The 21,873-nt window shown below is 55.2% G+C and overlaps 3 protein-coding genes across 3 annotated transcripts in view; 2 read left to right on the top strand and 1 right to left on the bottom strand.

Moving 5' to 3' along the window:
- ARRDC1 (arrestin domain containing 1) overlaps positions 1-21,873 on the bottom strand; it is a 65,563-nt gene that overhangs the window by 13,974 nt on the left and 29,716 nt on the right. The window lies entirely within an intron of this gene.
- Positions 1-21,873, top strand: part of DPH7 (diphthamide biosynthesis 7) — an 807,287-nt gene that overhangs the window by 761,214 nt on the left and 24,200 nt on the right. The gene's annotated exons all lie outside the window — the stretch shown is intronic.
- On the top strand, positions 11,428-21,505 carry ZMYND19 (zinc finger MYND-type containing 19). Its single transcript, XM_050760314.1, has 6 exons — positions 11,428-11,746; positions 13,257-13,316; positions 14,134-14,240; positions 14,836-14,976; positions 20,420-20,600; positions 20,888-21,505. Exons 1-6 carry the CDS (start codon positions 11,696-11,698, stop codon positions 21,029-21,031), a joined length of 684 nt encoding a protein of 227 aa, XP_050616271.1. The 5' UTR covers positions 11,428-11,695; the 3' UTR covers positions 21,032-21,505.

Genomic DNA, 21,873 nt, shown 5'->3' with positions numbered 1-21,873 from the left:
CTGAGCTCAGCAGTCTCAGAATTTTCTACCAAATTAATTACATCAAAAACAGTCGTAGGGCCGGGTGCGGTGGCTCACGCCTGTAATCCCAGCACTCTGGGAGGCCGAGGCAGGTAGATCACAAGGTCAAGAGATCTAGACCATCCTGGCCAACATGGTGAAACCCCGTCTCTATTAAAGGTATAAAAATTAGGCCAGGCGTGGTGGCTCACACCTGTAATCCCAGCACTTTGGGAGGCCAAGGCAGGCGGATCAGGAGGTCAGGAGATTGAGACCATCCTGGCTAACACGGTGAAACCCCGTCTCTACTAAAAATACAAAAAATTAGCCGGGCATGGTGGCAGGCGCCTATAGTCCCAGCTACTCAGGAGGCTGAGGCAGGATAATGGTGTGAACCCAGGAAGCGGAGCAGGCAGTGAGCTGAGATCTCGCCACTGCACTGCAGCCTGGGCAACAGAGCAAGACAACGTTACAAAAAAAAAAAAAAAAAAAAAAAAAAAGAGTCCTAGGAGCAACACACACTCACGTGGAAAATTTGATGGTAACAATTGAGACAACCTACCACACCCTAGCCAGCAACAGCAGAACCAACCAGCTAAGCCCAACCTAAACTACAGAACCATGAGAAAATACATAGTTGTTTAAAGCCACTAAGTTTTGGGGTGGTTTATTTATTTATTTATTTATTTTGAGACAGTCTCACTCTGTCTCCCAGGCTGGAGTGCAGTGATGCGATCTTGGCTCACTCCAACCTCCACCTCCCGGGTTCAAGCAATTCTCCTGCCTTAGCCTCCCCAGTAGCTGGGACTACAGGCACACACTACCACTCCCAGCTAATTTTTTTCTATTTTAGTAGAGACGGTGTTTCACAGTATTGCCCAGGCTGGTCTCGAACTCTTGAGCTCACGCAATCCATCTGCCTCGGCCTCCCAAAGTGCTGGGATGACAGGTGTGAGCCACCGCGCCTGGCCATTATTATTTTTTTCAAGATGGAGTCTTGCTCTGTCACCCAGGCGGGAGTGCAATGGTGTGATCTTGGCTCACCGCAACCTCTGCCTCCTGGGTTCAAGTGATTCTCCTGCCTCAGCCTCCCGCATAGCTGGGATTACAGGCGCACACCACCATGCCCAGCTAATTTTCGTATTTTTAGTAGAGACAGGGTTTTGCCATGTTGGCCAGGCTGGTCTTGAACTCCTGACTTCAGATGATCCGCCCACCTCAGCCTCCCAAAGTGCTGGGATGACAGGTGTGAGCCAGCACGGCATGCCCAGCTTTTTTTTTTTTTGGCGGAGTCTTGCCCTGTCGCCCAGGCTGGAGTGCAGTGGCACAACATTGGCTCATTGCAAGCTCCGCCTCCCGGGTTCACACCTTTCTCCTGCTTCAGCCTCCAGAGTAGCTGGGACCACAGGCGCCCGCCACCATGCCTGGCTAATTTTTTGTATTTTTAGTAGAGACGGGGTTTCACCATGTTAGCCAGGATGGTCTTGATCTCCTGATCTCATGATCTGCCTGCCTCGGCCTCCCAAAGTGCTGGGATTACAACCGTGAGCCACTGTGCCTGGCCTTTTGTTGTTGTTTTTTTTTTTTTTTTTTGAGACGGAGTCCCGCTCTCTTGCCCAGGCTGCAGTGCAGTGATGCACTCTCGGCTCACTGCAACCTCTGCCTCCCAGGTTCAATAGATTCTCCCGCCTCAGCCTCCCAAGTAGCTGGCACTACAGGCACCCACCACCATGCCCAGCTAACTTTTGAACTTTTAGTAGAGACAGGATTTCACCATATTGGCCAGGCTGGTCTCAAACTCCTGACCTTGTGATCCACCCGCCTCAGCCTCCCAAAGTGCTGGGATTACAGGTGTGAGCCACTGAGCCAGGCCAACACCACAACTTTGCCTCCCGGGTTCAAGCGATTCTCCTGCCTCAGCCTCCGGAGTAACTGGGATTACAGGCACGCAACACCATGCCCGGCTAATTTATTTATTTCTTATTTATTTATTTATTTATTTATTTTTGAGACAGAGTCTCGCTCTTGTCACCCAGGCTGGGATGCAGTGGCACCATCTCAGTTCACTGCAACCTCGGCCTCCTGGGTTCAAGCAATTCTCCTGCCTCAGCCTCCCGAGTAGCTGGGACTACAGGCGCCCGCCACCACTCCCAGCTAATTTTTTTTTATTTTTAGTTGAGACAGGGTTTCACCATGTCAGCCAGGATGATCTCGATCTCTTGACCTTGTGGTCCCCCCTGCCTCAGCCTCCCAAAGTGCTGGGATTACAGGCATGCGTCACCATGCCCAGCCAATTTTTTTTTTTTTGAGACGGAGTCTTGCTCTGTTATCCAGGCTGGAGTGCAGTGGCACGATCTCGGCTCACTGCAAGCTCTGCCTCCTGGGTTCACACCATTCTTCTGCCTCAGCCTCCCAAGTAGCTGGGACTACAGGCGTCCACCACCATGCCCGGCTAATTTCTTCTTTTTGTATTTTTACTAGAGATGGGGCTTTACCGTGTTAGCCAGGATGATCTCTATCTCCTGACCTGGTGATCCACCTGCCTCGGCTTCCCAAAGTGCTGGGATTACAGGTGTGAGCCACTGTGCCCGGCCCAATTTTGTATTTTTTTTTTTTTTTAGTAGAGATGGGGTTTCTCCATGTGGGTCAAGCTGGTATCGAACTCGCGACCTCAGGTGATCCTCTCGCTTAGGCCTCCCAAAGTGCTGGGATAACAGGTGTGAGCCACTGCGGCTGGCCCAAACATTTTTTAAATATGGCATTGACTTTGGAACCAGGCAGCAGGAGAAGGCTGGAAGGGTCGTGAGAAAGTTGCTATTGTAGGCTGGAGAAAGTGTGGACTATTTACATTCTGCCAAGACCATTGCCTGTGGAACGTGGCGGACAGAAAGTGCATGCTGTGATCTGACTTTCCTGACATGGAGTTTAAAGGTCCAGTTGGCTTCTTTCAGTTTTTTATGAGAAAGTGAAAGCAACAACAGAAAGATGATCTAAATAAACTCTCTTGGCCTGGCACAGTGTCATACACCTGTAATCCCAGTGCTTTGGGAGGCCAAGGCAGGAGAATCGCTTGAGCCCAGGAGGTCTAGGCTGCGGTGAGCCGTGCTTGCACCACTGCACTAAAGCCTGGGAGACAGAGGGGGACCCTTTCCCCCCAGAAAAAAAGAATTTCCCCAAACTCCCACCAACACACCTACTAGCCTTTCTAGAACCTTCGTATTGGCTACCGCCGAGGTGCACCACCCCGTCCAACACAGCTCATCATCCCCTCTCCTCTGCAGCAGCCTCATCCCTTTCCACCATCGTCCCCATGGGCGAACATCAGTGCCACGTCCCCTGCACCATGAATGCTCTCCTGACCTCCCTCCTCTTCCAGCCGCAGCTCCCTTCACTGCTCCTTTTCAGCAAAATGCAGAAGAGCCGTCCATCTCAGCCTGCAACTCTGTCCCTCATTCCTTCCGACACCCTTGGACGTCTTCCCTCACCCCTCCGCTGGCACTGGACTTTGACGGCTGCTCCCCGTGTTGCTAAATCCATTGATTCATCCCCAGTCTTCACTTTACCAGACCCAGCAGCAGCTGGGGCTGCCGTGTGGGCCTTCCTCCTTCACATATTTGTTCTCTACTGAGTCCTCTTCTATCCGATCTCTTTCCCCCTTAATATGGTAGCATTAAGTATCCCTAGTATCCCTTCTTTTTTTTTTAATTTTTTTATTTTTTTGAGACGGAGTCTCGCTCTGTCGCCCAGGCTGGAGTGCAGTGGCACGATCTCGGCTCACTGCAAGCTCCGCCTCCCGGGTTCACGCCATTCTCCTGCCTCAGCCTCCCGAGTAGCTGGGACTACAGGCGCCCGCCACCTCGCCCGACTAGTTTTTTGCATTTCTAGTAGAGACGGGGTTTCACCGTGTTAGCCAGGATGGTCTCGATCTCCTGACCTTGTGATCCGCCCGCCTCAGCCACCCAAAGTGCTGGGATTACAGGCGTGAGCCACCTGGCTAACACGGTGAAACCCTATCTCTACTAAAAATACAAAAAATAAAAATAAATAAGCCGGGCGTGGTGGCGGGCGCCTGTAGTGCCAGCTACTCGGGAGGCTTAGGCAGGAGAATGGCGTGAACCTGGGAGGTGGAGCTTGCAGTGAGCTGAGATAGTGGCACTGCCCTCCAGCCTGGGTGACAGAGCGAGACTCTGTCTCAAAAAATATATATATATATATATGATTTTAAATATTTATTTACTGAATTTAAACTTTTATTTTTTTTTTTGGATATAGTATCTTCCTCTGTTGCCCAAGCTGGAGCGCAGTGGCATGATCCTGGCTCACTGCAACTTCCGGGTTTAAGGGATTCTCATGTCTCAGCCTCCTGAGTAGCTGGGATTACAGGCATCTGCCACCACACCCGGCTAAATTTTGTATTTTTAGTAGAGACAGGGTATCTCCATGTTGTTCAAGCTGGTCTTGAACTCCTGACCTCAGGTGATCTGACCTCTTCAGCCTCCCAAAGTGCTGGGATTACAGGCGTGAGTCACCGTGCCCAGCCCTAATTTTTGTATTTTTAGTAGAGGTTTACAAATAGGTTTTTGCCATGTTGGCCAGACTGGTCTTGAACTCCTGACCTCAGGTGATCCACCCAAAGTGCTGGGATTACAGGCGTGAGCCACTGCGCCCGGCCTAATTTTAAACTTTTACTTTAGGTTTGGGGATACATGAGGTTTGTTACATAGGTAAACCCATCACAGGGGTTTGTGGTACGTATTATTTCATCATCCAGGCATTAGGCCCAGTATTGTTTTCTTCTTTGTGTTCATAAGCTCTCACCATTTAGCTCCCACTTATAAGTGAGAACATGTGGTATTTGGTTTTCTGTTCCTGCGTTAGTTTGCTGAGGATGACAGCCTCCAGCTCCATCCGTGTTCCCACAAAAGACATGCTCTCATTTTTTATGGCTGCATAGTATTCCATGGTATATATATACCACAGTTTCTTTTTTTTTTTTTTTGGAAACGGAGTCTCGCTCTGTTGCCCAGGCTGGAGTGCAATGGCGTGATCTCGGCTCACTGCAACCTCCGCCTCCTGGACTCAAGTGATTCTCCTGCCTCAGCCTCCCAAGCAGTGGGGTTACAGGCACACACCATCACGCCCAACTAATTTTTGTATTTTTAGTAGAGACGGGGTTTCACCATGTTGGTCAGGCTGGTCTTGTACTCCTGACCTCAGGTGTTCCACCCGCCTCAGCTTCCCAAAGTGCTGGTATTACAAGGGTGAGCCCCCGTGCCCGGCTGTACCACATTTTCTTTATCCAATCTGTCACGGATGGGCATTTAGATTTTTCTTTGTTTGAGATGGAGTGTCACTCTGTAGCCCAGGCTGGAGTGCAGTGGTGGCACGATCTTGGCTCACTGCAACCTTTACCTCCCGGGTTCAAGTGATTCTCCTGCCTCAGCCTCCCAAGTAGCGGGGATTACAGGCACCTGCCACCACACCCGGCTAATTGTGTTTTTAGTAGAAATGGGTTTTTACCATGTTGGCCAAGATGGTCTTGAACTCCTGACCTCAGGTGATCCGCCTGCCTTGTCCTCCCAAAGTGCTGGAATTACAGGCCTGAGCCACCAGGCTGGCCAGCATTTAGCTTGATTCCATGTCTTTGCTCTCGTGAATAGCGCTGCACTCTCTAGATCCACATTTTCCCTCGTGGTAATCTCGTTCGGTTTTACTAGTTTGGCTGTGGTTTGAATGCTTGTGTCCCTCCAAAATTCAGGGTCTCACTCTGTCACCCAGGCTGGAATGCAGTGACCCCATCACGGCTCACTGCAGCCTCAACATCCCTGGGGTCAGGCAATCCTCCCACCCCAGCCTTCCAAGTAGCTGCAACTACAGGCATGGGCCACCATGCCTGGCTAATTTTTGTGTTTTTTGTAGAGACAGGGTCTTGCCATGTTGCCCAGCCTGGTCTCAAACTCCTGGGCTCAAGCGATCCGCCCACCTCAGCCTCTCAAAATGCAGGGATTACAGGTGTGAGCCACTGCACCGGTCCCCAAGAGAGCTTTAAATATAATAAATGTGGGCCGGGCGCGGTGGCTCAAGCCTGTAATCCCAGCACTTTGGGAGGCCGAGACGGGCGGATCACGAGGTCAGGAGATCAAGACCATCCTGGCTAACACGGTGAAACCCCGTCTCTACTAAAAAATACAAAAAACTAGCCGGGCGAGGTGGCGGGCGCCTGTAGTCCCAGCTACTCGGGAGGCTGAGGCAGGAGAATGGCGTGAACCCGGGAGGCGGAGCTTGCAGTGAGCCGAGATCCGGCCACTGCACTCCAGCCTGGGCGACAGAGCAAGACTCCGTCTCAAAAAAAAAAAAAAAATTATATATATATATAATAAATGTGCTAATGATGCCAAACTTTTTTTTTTTTTTGAGATGGAGTATCATTCTATTGCCCAGGCTGGAGTGCAATGGTGTGATCTTGGCTCACTGCAACCTCCGCCTCCCAGGTTCAAGTGATTCTCCTGCCTCAGCCTCCTGAGTAGCTGGGATTACAGGTGTGCACCACCACATCTGGCTAATTTTTGTATTTTTAGTAGAGATGGGGTTTTACCATGTTGGCCAAGCTGGTCTCGAACTCCTGACCTCATGATCTGCCCGCCTTGGCCTCCCAAAGTGCTGGGATTATAGGCGTGAGCCACTGCGCCCGGCCATGATGCCAGACTTACATTCCCAGGCTGGACATCTCTGTGAACTCTATACTCATATATTCTACTTATACAGTCAACTGCCTTGTAACCTTAACATGTAGCATAAGTGAGTAACACATTTTTATTTGGCTAAGCCACTGAGAACTTGGGGTTGTTACTGCAGCATACCCAGGCCCATCCTGACATACACACCCCTCCACCACACATCCAAACATCATCACCACTTGCCAGGACAGGTGGAGTGTTCCTTATCCAAAATGCTCGGGACCAGAAGTGTTTCAGATTTTGGATTTTGGACTATCTGCATTATACTTGCCTGGTTGAGCATTCCATATCCAAAATCCAAAATGCTCCAATGAGCACTTCGTTTGAGTGTCATGTCAGTGCTTACAAGGTTCAGATTTTGCAGCATCTCAGATTTCGGACCTGAATGCTCATCCTGTACTTGCCGCCCCTCCAGCCACCCCACATGCTGCTGCTTCTCAGCGGCCAGTGCATCGGCCACCTCTCCATTTTCTTTCTTTTTTTTTTGAGACAGAGTCTTGCTCTGTCGCCCAGGCTGGAATGCAGTGGCGTGATCTAGACTCACTGCAAGCTCCGCCTCCCGGGTTCAAGCCATCCATTTTCTTTCTTGACAGAGTCTCGCTCTATCACCCAGGCTGGAGTGCTATGGCGCGATCTCAGCTCACTGCAACCTCCACCTCCTGGGTTCAAGCGATTCTCCTGCCTCAGCCTCCTGAGTAGCTGGGATTACAGGCGCCGCCACCACACCTGGCTAAGTTTTGTATTTTTAGTAGAGACAGGGTTTTGCCCTGTTGGCCAGGCTGGTGTAGAACTCCTGGCCTCAAGTGATCCACCTACCTCGGCCTCCCAAAGTGAGCCACCGCACCCAGCCCCACCTCTCCATTTTCAAACACGCCAGATATGTCCCAGTTTAGGGCCTTTGCACGGGCTGTTCCTTCTGCCAAGAACGTTCTGCCCTGTATAGCCACACGGCTCACTCCATCTCCTTCCACTGCGTGTTCCAAAGCTGTTTTCTAAGAGGATGGCTCTCCCCACCCCTGCACCAGGACCTCTGACCGCCTTATGGCGATGGACTTGTTCTCCCCATTGCATTTCTCCCTCGCCAACACGGCGTACGGTTCCTCATTACATGTACGTTCTGCCCGCCTCACTCGAGTATGAGCAGGGGCTTTCACTGATTTTGTTAATTGGTGTGCAGCAGTTTCAGCGGTGGGGGGGGCGAAAGCCCAGCTGGAGTAGGCTGCCAGACTTGGGTGGTAGGCAGAATGCCCCGCAAAGATGTCACGCCCTCATGCCTGCACCTGTAACATTATGTTACATAGCAAAAGGGACTTTGCAGATGTAAGTAGGATGCCAATTAGTGACCTTAAAATAGGGAGATTATCCTGTTTATCTGGGTGGACCCAATCTAATCACAGGAACACTTAAAGGCATAAAGCCTTCTCCAGCTGAAGGTGGGAGAAATGGGACAGAAAGGATCAAAGATGTGAAGTACTAGAAAGGCTGGCTTTGGCCAGGTGCAAATGCTCACACCTGTAATCCCAGCATTTTGGGAGGCCGAGGTGGGCAGATCACTTGAAGTCAGGGGTTCAAGACCAGCCTGGCCAGCATGGTGAAACCATGTCTACTAAAAATACAAAATTTAGCTGGGCATGGTGGCAGGCGCCTATAGTCCCAGCTATTCGGGAAGCTGAGGCAGGAGAATCACTTGAACCCGGGAGGCGGAGGTGGCAGTGACCCGAGATCATACCACTGCAGTCCAGCCTGGGTGACAGAGCCAGACTCTGTCTAAAAAAAAAAAAGTCTTGCTAGTGTTGAAGATGCGAGTGACCTCTAGAAGCTGAGAACAACCCCGGGCCGGCAGCCAGCAAATGGAGACCTCACACAACCACGTGGAGGTGAATGTCAACAACCTGAAGGAGCCTGTAGCCCGGGTCTCCCCTAGGGCTCCTGCTAAAAGCTGAAGCAGCCGACACCCCGATTTCAGCTCTGAGACCTGCAGCAGAGAAGCCACCAAACCCACCTGCACTTCTAACGCGCAGAACTGTGAGATAATAAATGGGTGCTCTTTTGTGGTTGTTATAAAGTGATAGAAAATGAATTAACTAGGAGAGCAGATGCCAAGTACAGACAATCTGTTAAGAACTTTTGCTGCGATGGGAAGCAGGAAAATGAGGCAGTGGCTGGAAGGGGACGGGGGAGTCAAGGGCTTCTTTTTAAGGTGCCTGCCCATGGGAGAGGGATGCTGCAGTGAGAGGAAGTGCCGCCCCAGCGTTACATAATTCCACCTCACAGGACACAGAGGCAGGGGTCACATTCATACTTGGGTACAATGTGTAGATAAAGGCTTGTGTTGCACCAGGTATGAGTTCCCAAGCCAGCTGCTCTGTGTCAACACCTGCAGGTCTTTCTCAGCTTTGGAGTCAAGAAGTTACCTTGCCAGGAGCAGCCTCCAACCAATGACTGCAAGGTGAGGGGGGAACGCTGGGTCCCCCTGCAGCAGGGTGAGGGGGGAATGCCTTGGCTCTCCTGGCCCCCGGGAAGGGACTCTGAGAATGGTTCCTACATGACCTGCTGCCACAGGAACTGGACTGGTAGCACCCCCTTCTCTGCCTCATACCCCCACTCTCCTGCTGGTGTCTCCTGGGATCTTCCCTCAAGCTAACAAATTGGACTTTTTTTTTTTTTTTTTGAGACAGAGTTTCACTCTGTTGTCCAGACTGGAGTATGGTGGTACAATCCTGGCTCACTGCAACCTCCGCCTCCCGGGTTCAAGCGATTCTCCTGCCTCAGCCTCCCGAGTAGCTGGGATTATAAGTGTGTGCCACCACATCGGCTAATTTTTGTATTTTTAGTAGAAGTGGGGTTTCACCCTGTTGGCCAAGCTGGTTTTGAACTCCTGACCTCAGGTGATCCACTTGCCTCGGCCTCCCAAAGTGCTGGGATTACAGGTGTTAGCCACCACACCCGGACAAAATTTGGACTCGAATCCGTTTCAAGTCAACCTCTGGGGGAACCTGGACTATGACACCAGTGCTTTTCAAATACCCTAGGGAGCACCCACCAAGCTCCACTTCTTTTCACAAAGCAGTTGCTCATAATCTCATCACACCCTCGCAACTCCAGGAGGCTGAGGTTGGTAGGACAAGTACTTTTTTTTTTTTTTGAGAGGGAGTCTCACTCTGTGGCCTAGGCTGGAGTGCAGTGGCACCATCTCGGCTTACTGCAAGCTCCGCCTCCCAGGTACAGCCATTCTCCTGCCTCAGCCTCCCGAGTAGCTGGGACTGCAGGCGGACGCCTGACTAATTTTTTCTATTTTTAGTACAGACGGGGTTTCGCCATACTAGCTAGGATGGTCTCGATCTCCTGACTTCGTGATCCGCCCGCCTCAGCCTCCCAAAGTGCTGGGATTACAGGTGTGAGCCACTGCGCCCGGCCGGACAGGTATGTTTTGAGCAAGGCCCAGCCTGAACCCCAATGTGTGTCTCAGGCAGGCCAGGACTCATTATCCCCTTCTCTCCTCTAGGGTGTCTGGGGTACTGGTAAGTACCAGGGGACCCAGAGATGGAACGTCTGGGCTCACTCATGAACACCCTTTGCAGGCTGGGGCACGGTGGCTCACACCTGTAATCTCAGCACTTTGGGAGGCAGACGTGGGCAGATCACCTCGAGACCAGCCTGGCCAACATGGCAAAACCTCGTCTCTACTAAAAACACAAAAATTAGCCAGACATGGTGGCGCGTGCCTGTATCCCAGCTACCTGGGGGCTGAGCCAGGAGAATCGCTTGAACCCGAGAGGCAGAGGCTGCAGTGAGCCGGGGACGTGCCACTGCACTCTAGCCTGGGTGACAGAGCAAAACTGTCTCAAAAAAAAAAAAAAAAGAAAAGAAAACAGAACGCAGCAAGCCAGAAAGGGACCCGGGCAGCTCCTCAGGTGGCAGAGTCGCCCCTTGCGGCAGGGTGAGGCCTCCCCGCGGGCGACCGGACACCGGCGGAGCAGGACACAGGACCTAGCCCCGTTCGCTCCAGGCTGCAGGGGAGACCACGCTGCCCACCACGGCGTACCCAGTCCCTCCCTGAGCGGGCCTCGGCATTCCCGCGGAGCCCAACCGGCCTCACTGGAGTTCCGTTTCCAGACGCCCTGGACCAGGCTGCTCCGGCGGTCAGCCGCCCCCGGGGCTGAGGAGCCGGCGGCTCGGAAAAGGCTGCGGGGGAGGCCGCGCCCTCCGGGTCGCGTGGGCCGGGCGTCCGCGGTCTCTCCAGGAGCACCCGCGTCCCGCGGCAACGGCCTCTTCCTAGCCCGCCTCGCCCGCTCCCCGCCCGCCCAGCGGGCCCCACACGCGCTCCGTCCGCCTCCTCCTTCCGCGCTTGGGGCCAGGACGGCGGCGGGAAGCAGCTTACGAGGGCCACTGCAAGGGAGGAGAAGGGCGTCCGGCTCGCAGAGCGCCACAGACCCGGCGCGAGTCCCCAGCCGCGCTCCGCACGGCCCCTCCAGGAGCAGCGCGACGGCCCGCACAAAGCTTCCCGCGAAACTGACGTCGGCGCGCGCAGGCACCGCCCCCGACCTCGCCCCTCCCCCGCGCTCGCCCCGCTCCCCAGAGCGCCGGCGCACTCGCCCTCCTCCCATTGGTTGCTGCGGCGCGGCGCGCTCCGGCCGGCGCCGTGCGCGCCTAGCGATTGGCCGAGCGGCGGCGGACCGGGGGGTGTGTCCCGGGCTGCGCCCCGCCCCTCCGCTCCGCTCGCTGTGGTGCGCGCGGTGGCGGCGGCAGCGGCGGCGGCGCGTGGCAGGTCCGGCGGGCGCGAGGCGGCGGCGGAGGCCCGAGCCCGGCCCAGCCTCGTCCCGCCCGGGGCCCGCCTGGCTGCTACCCCGACCCCGGCTCCGGTCCCGTCCTGCCCCGGCGCGCCGCGGCCTCGCCCCGGCCCCCGCCCGGCGCCTCCCGAGGGAGCGGCGCTGCCGGCCGAGAGCGCAGGCCCGGCCATGACCGACTTCAAATTGGGTATCGTGCGGCTCGGCCGGGTGGCCGGGAAGGTGAGCGGCGCGGAGCCCGCGGCCCGGCCCGTCTCGCCCGTCCTGGCCTCCGCGCGGGGCCGGGGGCCGGGGCCGGGGGCGGTTGTGCGGGCGGCGGCCGGGGCGGGGGCGCGGAGCCCGGGATGGGCCCCAGCGGGGCGGGGGACGCTGCGCGGGCCCGGCTGCTGGCCCCGCGCGGGTGCAGCTTCCTCTCGCAGGCCGGCGGGCGCGCACCCCTCGGCTGCGGGGCGCACCTGGCCGCCCTCGGCCCTGCCCTGCCGGAGGCGGAGGCCACGGCCCTGTCCCGAGCCGGGCGCGGAGATGCGTGGCTCGAGCCCGGCCGCGTTCTCCCGGAGCCCTCCCCGTGGTGTCGGGGAGCCGGGGCCTAGCGCGGCGTCCGGGCTGCCGGTGCGGCCACACGGTTTAAACACAGCGCCCTTTCCGAGGCAGCGCCACCTCCACACCTCTCGCCGAGGCGGGTCTGGTGTGGGCTCATCTCTGCCTCCCAGTTCTCAGCAGGGCTTCGGGCTCGTTTTAACGCTGCCAGGGGTTGGCCAGGTTAGGCTGAGCCTCGGGCTCAGAGCAGAGAGGAAGAAGCCTGGGCCCTGATGCAGACTCAGGGCCTTCCTCGATTTCTCTTCTTACCTGGCCCCCACGCTGCACGTTTGAGGCTGGGGATTCCATGGCACCTGTGGGCACTGAGGCTTGGCGGTTTCTCGGAGCCACCTGTGCAGCTGCACCAGCCGGGGTCCTTACCCGGATGGGAGCCCTGTTGCCGTCACCAGCGGCTGCAGCTTCTGGTGGGAGAGAGGAGCGGAGGCAGTGTCAGGCGGCGTCAGGTAAAACAGGTTCAGATCCCAGAAGAAAAACTGCCAAGAGGGAGACTGGCCCGTTCTGGGACCTGTTCCTGTTTCCTGCCCCTGCTGCAAGAGCATAGGCAGGGCCTGCTGGGGAGGAGGCTTTTTTCCACCAGGGAAGGGTGTGCTCCCCAGTCAGGTCAGAGACCTGAGACCCCTTCTGATTCCACCACCGATGACATTGTCATCCCTTACAGCTTTTCTTTGGAACATTTCAGATGGACAAAAAACTGAAAAGGGCAATTCAATGAGCAGCTCAGCTTAATAAACACACCCTAATCAAAACCTTCTGGCTCTTCTGCCTCAGCCCTGGACCCTCCCTCTCCCTCAGCTCAGTGAAACCGTTTCTGCCTAGGTTTATTGGTGTGTTAAATGTTCCGTGCCACTGTTGGGGTTAGGCCTGCGAGGATGAGGCCTGATACCAGCTCCTCTGGAGCAGATGAAAGTGGTTTGCTGTCTTTTAACCAGTCTGCCTGTGTTTTGGCGTAGACTGCACCACCCCAAATGGTGGAATGAGGCCCCCGTGTGCTGAGCTGTCTTGGTCTGAAGAGGCCTGTGGTTACTTTCCACTTCACAGGAAAATGCAACAGGCTCCTGCCTGTTCTGGTTATAAGGTTACTGCACCTCACGCAGATCTCAAATGTAATGATTTGAAACATGTGGTTAACTTTCAGACCAAATACACGCTGATCGATGAGCAGGACATCCCGCTGGTGGAAAGCTACTCCTTTGAGGTAAGTAAGGATGCCTGTTCCCTCCCTTAATGCTTGTGGTCAGTGCCCAGGAGGGTCACGAGGAGCGAGCCCTCCCCTGTGCTGCAAGAGCAGGTGGCCCCACAAGTGGACATCTGGGGCTGGCTGTGAGCCCTGAGCCCTCAGCCCCACATGGAGCCGTGGCCCCGCAGAACCTGGCTGTTGCTCCCACTGTGGCCCACGCGGCTTGGCGACACTGGTCTTTCCTCACTTTCACCTCAGCTGTTAGCTCTTCTTGAAAGCAAATGGAATGTTCTCACGTTTGCGATTGTGTCACGTGGACCATGTCTGTTAGCTCGAAGACCTTGTTCCTTAGAGCTTGCCACCTGCTGAGCCTGCGCTAGCCCCTCCTGGCTGCCCAGCTGCCTCTCGTTCTCTGCTCTCATGGGGTCTTCCTGCCTCTTCCCAGCTTCCGTTCCTGCCACTGAGCTTGGCCTCCCTCACCACACTTTATCTCTGTGCCCCACACGTTCACAGTAGTGACTTGTCCAGGGGTTTCTCTATCTCACTGCACTGTGGGCTTTTTTCAAGGGTAGGAAAATGTATTTGTCTATGTCCATTGTATTTTGCAGAGTTGTTTGTGAGTGTTTCTTGCCTGGATAGACAGAGTGGTGGTGGGCCACGCTGGCCCCTGGGAGCCATGTGCCTATGGGAGGCTCTGCACTCCCCAGGGTCTCAGGGACAGGGCTGGCATTTGTCCCTCTGGCTTGCTTGTTTCACTTGGTTTTTCTAAGAGGGAATTGAAGTGTTGCTGAGAATTGGAGGCTTTTTGACAGCTCTTTCCTTTGTTCCTTCTCAGGCCCGAATGGAAGTGGATGCAGATGGAAATGGTGCTAAGATATTTGCCTATGCCTTTGACAAGAACCGAGGAAGGGGCTCTGGGAGACTCCTTCATGAACTGCTGTGGTGGGTGTTTCCAAGCTGCCTCTGCCCCCTGCCACTGGGCTCCTGGGTGAGCTCCGATGGCACAGGGCGCCTGGAGCCCCCTGCCCCACTGAGGCCCTGCCTTGCCTTCCCTGAATCTCGCAGTTATTTTTGTGTGCTTTGCCACTAACTCAAAGGAATGAATGATTTGTATGTTACGCTTCAAACACCAAGTGGACTTTCTGCTGGAAGCTTGCCCGGGACTGGCGGCCTCTGGAGGGACGGTGGTTGCTCCCCTTGCTGGTTTTTTGCTGAGCCCCCTGGTGTGCATGGTGGGGACCACTCAGATGGGGAGCTGTCTCCAGGCCATCTGCTCAGGTGGTTTTACGTTCCACCCTTGGCTGTCTGTGCTCCGAAGTCCAGGGCCCAGGTCCTCCCTGTATCCCTGTCCTGTTTGGGCCACAGATCAGGTGCTTGGGTTTCTCTTGGCAGCTTCCGCCTGAGGTACCCTCCTCCAGAGGGGCAGGGGCCTGATTAGATCACATGGCTGACGTTTCTTCCTGGAGGACTTTGGTTATCTGTGAGGGTGGGAGGCAGCGATGCAGGGTTAGATGCAGGGTTTGCTGTCTGTTTCTAGGGAGCGGCACCGGGGGGGCGTGGCCCCGGGCTTCCAGGTGGTACACCTCAACGCTGTGACTGTGGACAATCGCCTGGACAACCTGCAGCTGGTGCCGTGGGGCTGGCGGCCCAAGGCTGAAGAGACCTCCAGCAAACAGAGGTGGGTCTTCTCAGGGCCCGGTGATGCTGGCAGAGGTGCCTTTTGAGGAGGGCCACCTCCAAAGCTCTTGTTTCCAAGAGGGTCTCGTGTTCCTCCTCTGAGCCCTGATGCTTCTTGTATTTTGGGACTTTCATTGTTTTTCCCCAAAGTGTGGAATCCTCCTTTTCTTTATGGGAGCGTGAAGGATCTTGGTATGTGTTTTTGCATTGCTCTTCTGATAATTGGCTCTGGGAACCTCCCTTTAGCTGGCATGACAAAGCGGGGAGAAGGGCTGCCTGCTCCAGGGCAGGGCCCGCGCTGGGACTCGGTGTGAGCAGGGCTTGTGCCCCACACCCCGGGAGGCATCAGCCTTCTCACCTCAGGATTCCTCCCTTCTCTCCTCACCCCAAGATTCCTCCCTTCTCTCCTCACCTCAGGATTCTTCTCTGCTCAACTCAGGATTCCTCCCTTCTCACCCCAGGATTCCTCCCTTCTTTCCTCACCTCAGGATTCCTCCCTTCTCTCCTCACCCCAAGATTCCTCCCTTCTCTCCTCACCTCAGGATTCTTCTCTCCTCATCTCAGGATTCTTCTCTGCTCACCTCAGGATTCCTCCCTTCTCTCCTCACCCCAGGATTCCTCCCTTCTCTCCTCATCTCAGGATTCCTCTCTCCTCACCTCAGGATTCCTCCCTTCTATCCTCACCTCAGGATTCTTCCCTTCTCTCCTCACCTCAGGATTCTCTTCTCAACTCAGGATTCTTCTCTCCTCACCTCAGGATTCCTCCCTTCTCTCCTCACCCCAATATTCCTCCCTTCTCTCCTCACCTCAGGATTCCTCCCTTCTCTCCTCACCCCAATATTCCTCCCTTCTCTCCTCACCTCAGGATTCCTCCCTTCTCTCCTCACCTCAGGATTCCTCCCTTCTCTCCTCACCTCAGGATTCTTCTCTCCTCACCTCAGGATTCTCTTCTCAACTCAGGATTCCTCTCTCCTCACCCCAGGATTCCTCCCTTCTCTCCTCACCCCAGGATTCCTCCCTTCTCTCCTCACCTCAGGATTCTTCTCTCCTCATCTCAGGATTCTTCTCTCCTCACCTCAGGATTCTCTTCTCAACTCAGGATTCCTCCCTTCTCTCCTCACCCCAGGATTCCTCCCTTCTCTCCTCACCTCAGGATTCTTCTCTCCTCACCTCAGGATTCCTCCCTTCTCTCCTCACCTCAGGATTCCTCCCTTCTCTCCTCACCCCAGGATTCCTCCCTCTCTCTCCTCACCTCAGGATTCCTTCCTTCTCTCCTCACCTCAGGATTCCTCCCCTCTCTCCTCACCTCAGGATTCCTCCCTTCTCTCCTCACCTCAGGATTCCTCCCTTCTCTCCTCACCTCAGGATTCTTCTCTCCTCACCTCAGGATTCTCTTCTCAACTCAGGATTCCTCTCTCCTCACCCCAGGATTCCTCCCTTCTCTCCTCACCCCAGGATTCCTCCCTTCTCTCCTCACCTCAGGATTCTTCTCTCCTCATCTCAGGATTCTTCTCTCCTCACCTCAGGATTCTCTTCTCAACTCAGGATTCCTCCCTTCTCTCCTCACCCCAGGATTCCTCCCTTCTCTCCTCACCTCAGGATTCTTCTCTCCTCACCTCAGGATTCCTCCCTTCTCTCCTCACCTCAGGATTCCTCCCTTCTCTCCTCACCCCAGGATTCCTCCCTTCTCTCCTCACCTCAGGATTCCTTCCTTCTCTCCTCACCTCAGGATTCTTCTCTCCTCACCTCAGGATTCCTCCCTTCTCTCCTCACCTCAGGATTCCTCCCTTCTCTCCTCACCTCAGGATTCCTCCCTTCTCTCCTCACCTCAGGATTCCTCCCTTCTCTCCTCACCTCAGGATTCCTTCCTTCTCTCCTCACCTCAGGATTCCTCCCCTCTCTCCTCACCTCAGGATTCCTCCCTTCTCTCCTCACCCCAGGATTCCTCCCTTCTCTCCTCACCTCAGGATTCCTCCCTTCTCTCCTCCTCACCTCGGGATTCCTTCCTTCTCTCCTTACCTCAGGATTCCTCCCCTCTCTCCTCACCTCAGGATTCCTCCCTTCTCTCCTCACCCCAGGATTCCTCCCTTCTCTCCTCACCTCAGGATTCCTTCCTTCTCTCCTCACCTCGGGATTCCTTCCTTCTCTGCTTACCTCAGGATTCCTCCCTTCTCTCCTCATCTCAGGATTCCTTTCTGTGCACACAGATGGGTCTTTTTGTTGTGTTCTTTTGCTAAACAGTTTTCGTTAAGCAAAAGTTTAAAGCAGAGAATGTGTGGTTCAGGGCTCAGCCCTTGGCCCCCCACTTGCCTGTGATCCTGAAAGCGGTGCTTTGCATGGGCTTCCCACGTGGGAGGGCAGTTCCTGCTGGCCCTAGAATCAGCCAGGCTGTGAACTTCATGGAGCCCTTGGGAAGAGCCGAGGGACCAGCAGGATGGGGGTTGGGAACCCAGATGAGCCAGAGAGTCCCCAGCCACACACGCTTCGCTGACATGTTCCCCAGTCGCCCTGGGGCTTCTGGGCATGTCCTCAAGCCTCTGGGCAGCCTTTCCTGGTGCAAGCAGTGCGAACTGCCCTAGCAGATGGTTATCAGCAACGCTGGTAAGGTTTAGTGTTTTGGGCTTGGTGATGGTTGGTGGCTGTGGGTAGAATCTTTGCAGTTGTCACCTCAGGGTCATGCTAGAGCCCCGTGCAGCCGAGGTGGAAACAGTGGGAGCACCTGAGACACTGGTTGGTGATGTGGGGACAGTCCCCAGGTCTCCAAAATGCCACCCCCAAACTGCTGTTCCTGCCACCCTGGAGGGAGTCCTGCAAGTCTCCCCCATCCCCTCCTCACTGGGCCTCTCAGGATGAAGGCAGAGCGTGCGGTGTCTCTCGTTCTTGTTGGGCTAGTAGTTTTGTTCCCTGCTCTGTTTATTTAATGTAATTAATTAATTTTACAGATGGGTCTCACTGTGTTGCCCAGGCTGGTCTCAAACTCCTGGCTTCAGGAAATCCTCCTGCCTCAGCACTTTTTTTTTTTTTTTTTTTTTTTGAGACGGAGTCTCGCTCTGTCCCCCAGGCTGGAGTGCAGTGGCCGGATCTCAGCTCACTGCAAGCTCCGCCTCCCGGGTTCACGCCATTCTCCTGCCTCAGCCTCCCGAGTAACTGGGACTACAGGCGCCCAACACCTCGCCCGGCTAGTTTTTTGCATTTTTTAATAGAGACGGGGTTTCACCTTGTTAGCCAGGATGGTCTCGATCTCCTGACCTCGTGATGCGCCCGTCTCGGCCTCCCAAAGTGCTGGGATTACAGGCTTGAGCCACCGCGCCCGGCCTTTTTTTTTTTTTTTTTTTTTTGAGACGGAGTTTGGCTCCGTCGCCCAGGCTGGAGTGCAGTGGCACGATCTTGGCTCGCTGCAGCTTCTGCCTGCCTGGTTCAAGCAGTTCTGCCTCAGCCTTCCTAGTAGCTGGGACTACAGGTGCCCGCCACCACGCCTGGCTAACGTTTGTATTTTTAGTAGAGACAGGATTTCGGCATGTTGGCCAGGCTGTCTTGAACTCTTGACCTCAGATGATCCACCTGCCTCAGCCTCCCACAGTGCTGGGATTACAGGTGTGAGCCACCACGCCTGGCCCCGCCTCAGCCTTTTGAGTAGCTGAGATAACGGGTGTGCACCACCATGCCTGGTCCCTGCTCTAATATTAGAGTTTTGACCCTTCTCTCATACTGCTTGTGAGTGACGCCAATCCTCTTATGATTGTTGGATGGGATTTCTTTTTCTTTCGGGGATTATGTTAGCCGGAACTTTGGGTTGCAAGAAACAGAAACAGCTCAATTTGGCTGAAACAAAAATAGGGTACGTTTTGGTATCCTGACTGAAATGTGGAGAGCCAGGGATGCTGCTGCCTCCAGCTCTGCGCCCCCACTCCCGGCTCCTCTCCGAGAGGCGGCATGCGCACTACCCAGCACCTGTGGAGTGAAGCAGGCACCCTGTTCTGGTGGTGTCTGGGGAAGCCCTGGGATGAACTGTAGTTAGCATGCTTTGAATCACTTCTCTACATGAAGTCAGACTTGTGTCATCCACGGGAAGGGGAAGGAGTGCGTGGCAGGCAAAGCAGCATCCGTAGCATCTCCTCCTGCGTTGTCCCACATTGATACATGCTCAGTGTTGATGCTGGGATGGGCCCTCCCCGACTCCACAAGTTCCCCCACTGCCCACCACTCCACCAGGCGATGTCGTCTGTCCCTGCCGTGGTACAGGTCATTTCAGCTGGTTGTCAATAAGACTCAGGGTCCGGCCAGCCTGTGACTGAATGTTACCTTGAATCCTCTCAGCACCCTTCCTAGTCAGGAGGGGAGATAACTGCCGTTAAGAATAGCTGTTTGGAAAGGGGGTGTTGAGCTGATGCTCCTGGTCAGCCCATTCTCCGTGGGCACGGCAGGATGAGTTGCGCTGAGGCTGCGGCCTTATACAACCCCCTGCTGCAGGAGGTGGCCTGCGGTGGCTCAGGACTGATCAGGCTGGGCCATCTTTGGTTTGCCAACATGGGGTTTTAGAACCCAGCAGGTATTGGGCCTCTTGTGCTGGGTCAGCACCCCAGGCCACAAGCAGAAGTCAGCTAGCCAGTGTGGGCCTGACGTCCTGAATGGCTGGGTGCTGTGCGTCCTTCTGGATCCCAGTTTGTGGCCTCCCTGTGGTCTGGCTCTTTGTGATGGGGTCACGCTGTCTTTGTCAGGCCTGGGCTGTTGCTCTCCTTTCCTGGCACTGTGTCAGCTCAGCCCCCACAAAAGGGGCCTGTTGGCAAAGGGGTGTTTTCCTTTTCTGTCTTCAGAAGCCAGCAGTGTCTGAAACTTGCCTCTGTCTGGTGGGACCTCACTAACATCTTCCCGTGTCCTGATCCTTCCACCTTCTAACCAAGTCTCCTCAGGGTCTGGCCTCAGAGAACAGGGTTGTTGGGGTGGTTTATGCAGCTCCTTTACTCTGTGATGCAGCAGGGCTGGGGCTGCCCACACTTGCCTCTGAGCAGCCAGTGCTCGCTCCAGGGCCTGTTCTGTACAACACGTGTACAGATGAACGTAGGGCAGCTCCCGGCATGGAAGGGGAGGTGGACCGACGGGGCAGTAATGGGCACCTCTGCAGGGCAAGGGCAAGGAGAGGGGCTGCCTTGCTTTGTGCAGGGGCCTGACCTGGGCACTGCCTCCTGCCTACTGTGTGCCTATCAGTCCCAGGTGCTGGGGACAGGGTGACAGATGAGGCGGTGCTTATGGGTGAGTGGGAAGACGAGACACAATATTTACTGTCAGGTGGTGAAAAGCACATGCAGCAGGGATGCGCCAGAGGAGACTGGAATTCGGGCCGGGTGTCCTGGGCAGGATGGCACTCTCTGGACTCATCACATCACCCGCCGTGTGCTGGCCCCATTTGGCCAGAGTGCACTGAAGTGTCTGCTTCTTTCTTTAAGGGAGCAAAGCTTGTATTGGCTTGCAATTCAGCAGCTGCCTACAGACCCTATAGAAGAACAGTTTCCTGTCCTAAATGTGACCCGGTACTATAATGCCAACGGGGATGTAGTGGAAGAGGAGGAGAATTCTTGCACCTACTACGAGTGCCACTACCCTCCCTGCACGGTGATTGAGAAGCAGGTGGGTGTGCTGCAGTGCGGCCTGGTCCTTGGCACCTCTACCCTGTAGCCCAGCCTTGGTTTGGGGTCTTGCCCTCCCACCGCAGGGCCCCATTCCCCGGAGACCACTTGGGCTTTTCCACCAGGGTGGTCTCCCTTTGCCCTTGTGCTGGCCTGACCAGGGCCCAGGCCCTCCAGCCTTGGTACATGGTGTTTTGCTGGGTCCGTCAGATTGTCCGTGCGATGCAGTCTTTGCCCCACACTGCATCCCAGGCATGACGGTGAAGCCACAAGTGTTCTGTATTTCAGCTCCGGGAGTTCAACATCTGTGGGCGCTGCCAGGTGGCCCGGTACTGTGGCTCCCAGTGCCAGCAGAAGGACTGGCCAGCCCACAAGAAGCACTGTCGGGAGAGGAAGCGTCCCTTCCAGCATGAGCTTGAGCCAGAGCGATGACGGGCGGGAGAGCCGCACACACTCGCAGCCCCCGGGCTCTACCCTGGGCACAGCAGAGACAGACTGGTGGTTGAACCTGGAGGTGCCGAAAAAGCCAGCTGCGGGCCCAGGACAACCGCTGTGAGACTCCCGATGTCACAGGCAGTCTGTGTGGTTATAGCGCCCCTCAGTGTTCATCTCCAGCAGAGACAACGAAGGAGGCTCCCACCAGGACGGTTCTCATTATTTATATGTTAATATGTTTGTAAACTCATGTACAGTTTTTTTTGGGGGGAGGCAATGGGAAGGGTAGAAATTACAAATAGAATCATTTGCTGTAATCCTCGAATGGCAAACGGTCAGGCCACGTGTCTAAAAACTGTCCTGTAGCTGAAGCTTCTCCCCTGGGCCACGGGAGCCCCATGGAGCGCGGCCTGCACAGGAGTTGTGTCCACAAAGGCAAAGTAAAGGGGTGGAATCATCCGGCGTCTCGGACATTCTCTGCTCTGCCTCCCTCTTGTGCTGCTGAGGGTGAGGTCATCTTGAGTGGAGCCGAATCCCTGTGAGGGCAGGAGGACGTGCCCTTGCTCCTGGTGGGCAGGAGCAGGTGAACTCAAAACTTCCTGAGTCCAGCAGTGAGCGTGAGTGAGACTCTGTCCTTGTCTTGTGGCAGGACTGGTGCAGGTGCTAAGTCAGCTGCCCACTGGTTCATTGGGAGTGGGATGCTCTAGCCCCTGACATTGGTTAGTTCTTGCCTGATTTATGTGTGAAGTGGCTGGGAGCTCAGCAGTGACAGCTTCTGCCCAGAAGAATCCACAGGGCATGTTCAGCAGGCCTGCTGCCGACAGTGGAGGGGGCTGGCC

The sequence above is a fragment of the Macaca thibetana genome, chromosome 15 (assembly GCF_024542745.1).
Source record: "Macaca thibetana thibetana isolate TM-01 chromosome 15, ASM2454274v1, whole genome shotgun sequence".
NCBI classification, from domain to species: Eukaryota; Metazoa; Chordata; class Mammalia; order Primates; family Cercopithecidae; genus Macaca; species Macaca thibetana.
This window is presented reverse-complemented; position numbering and strand designations above follow the sequence as displayed.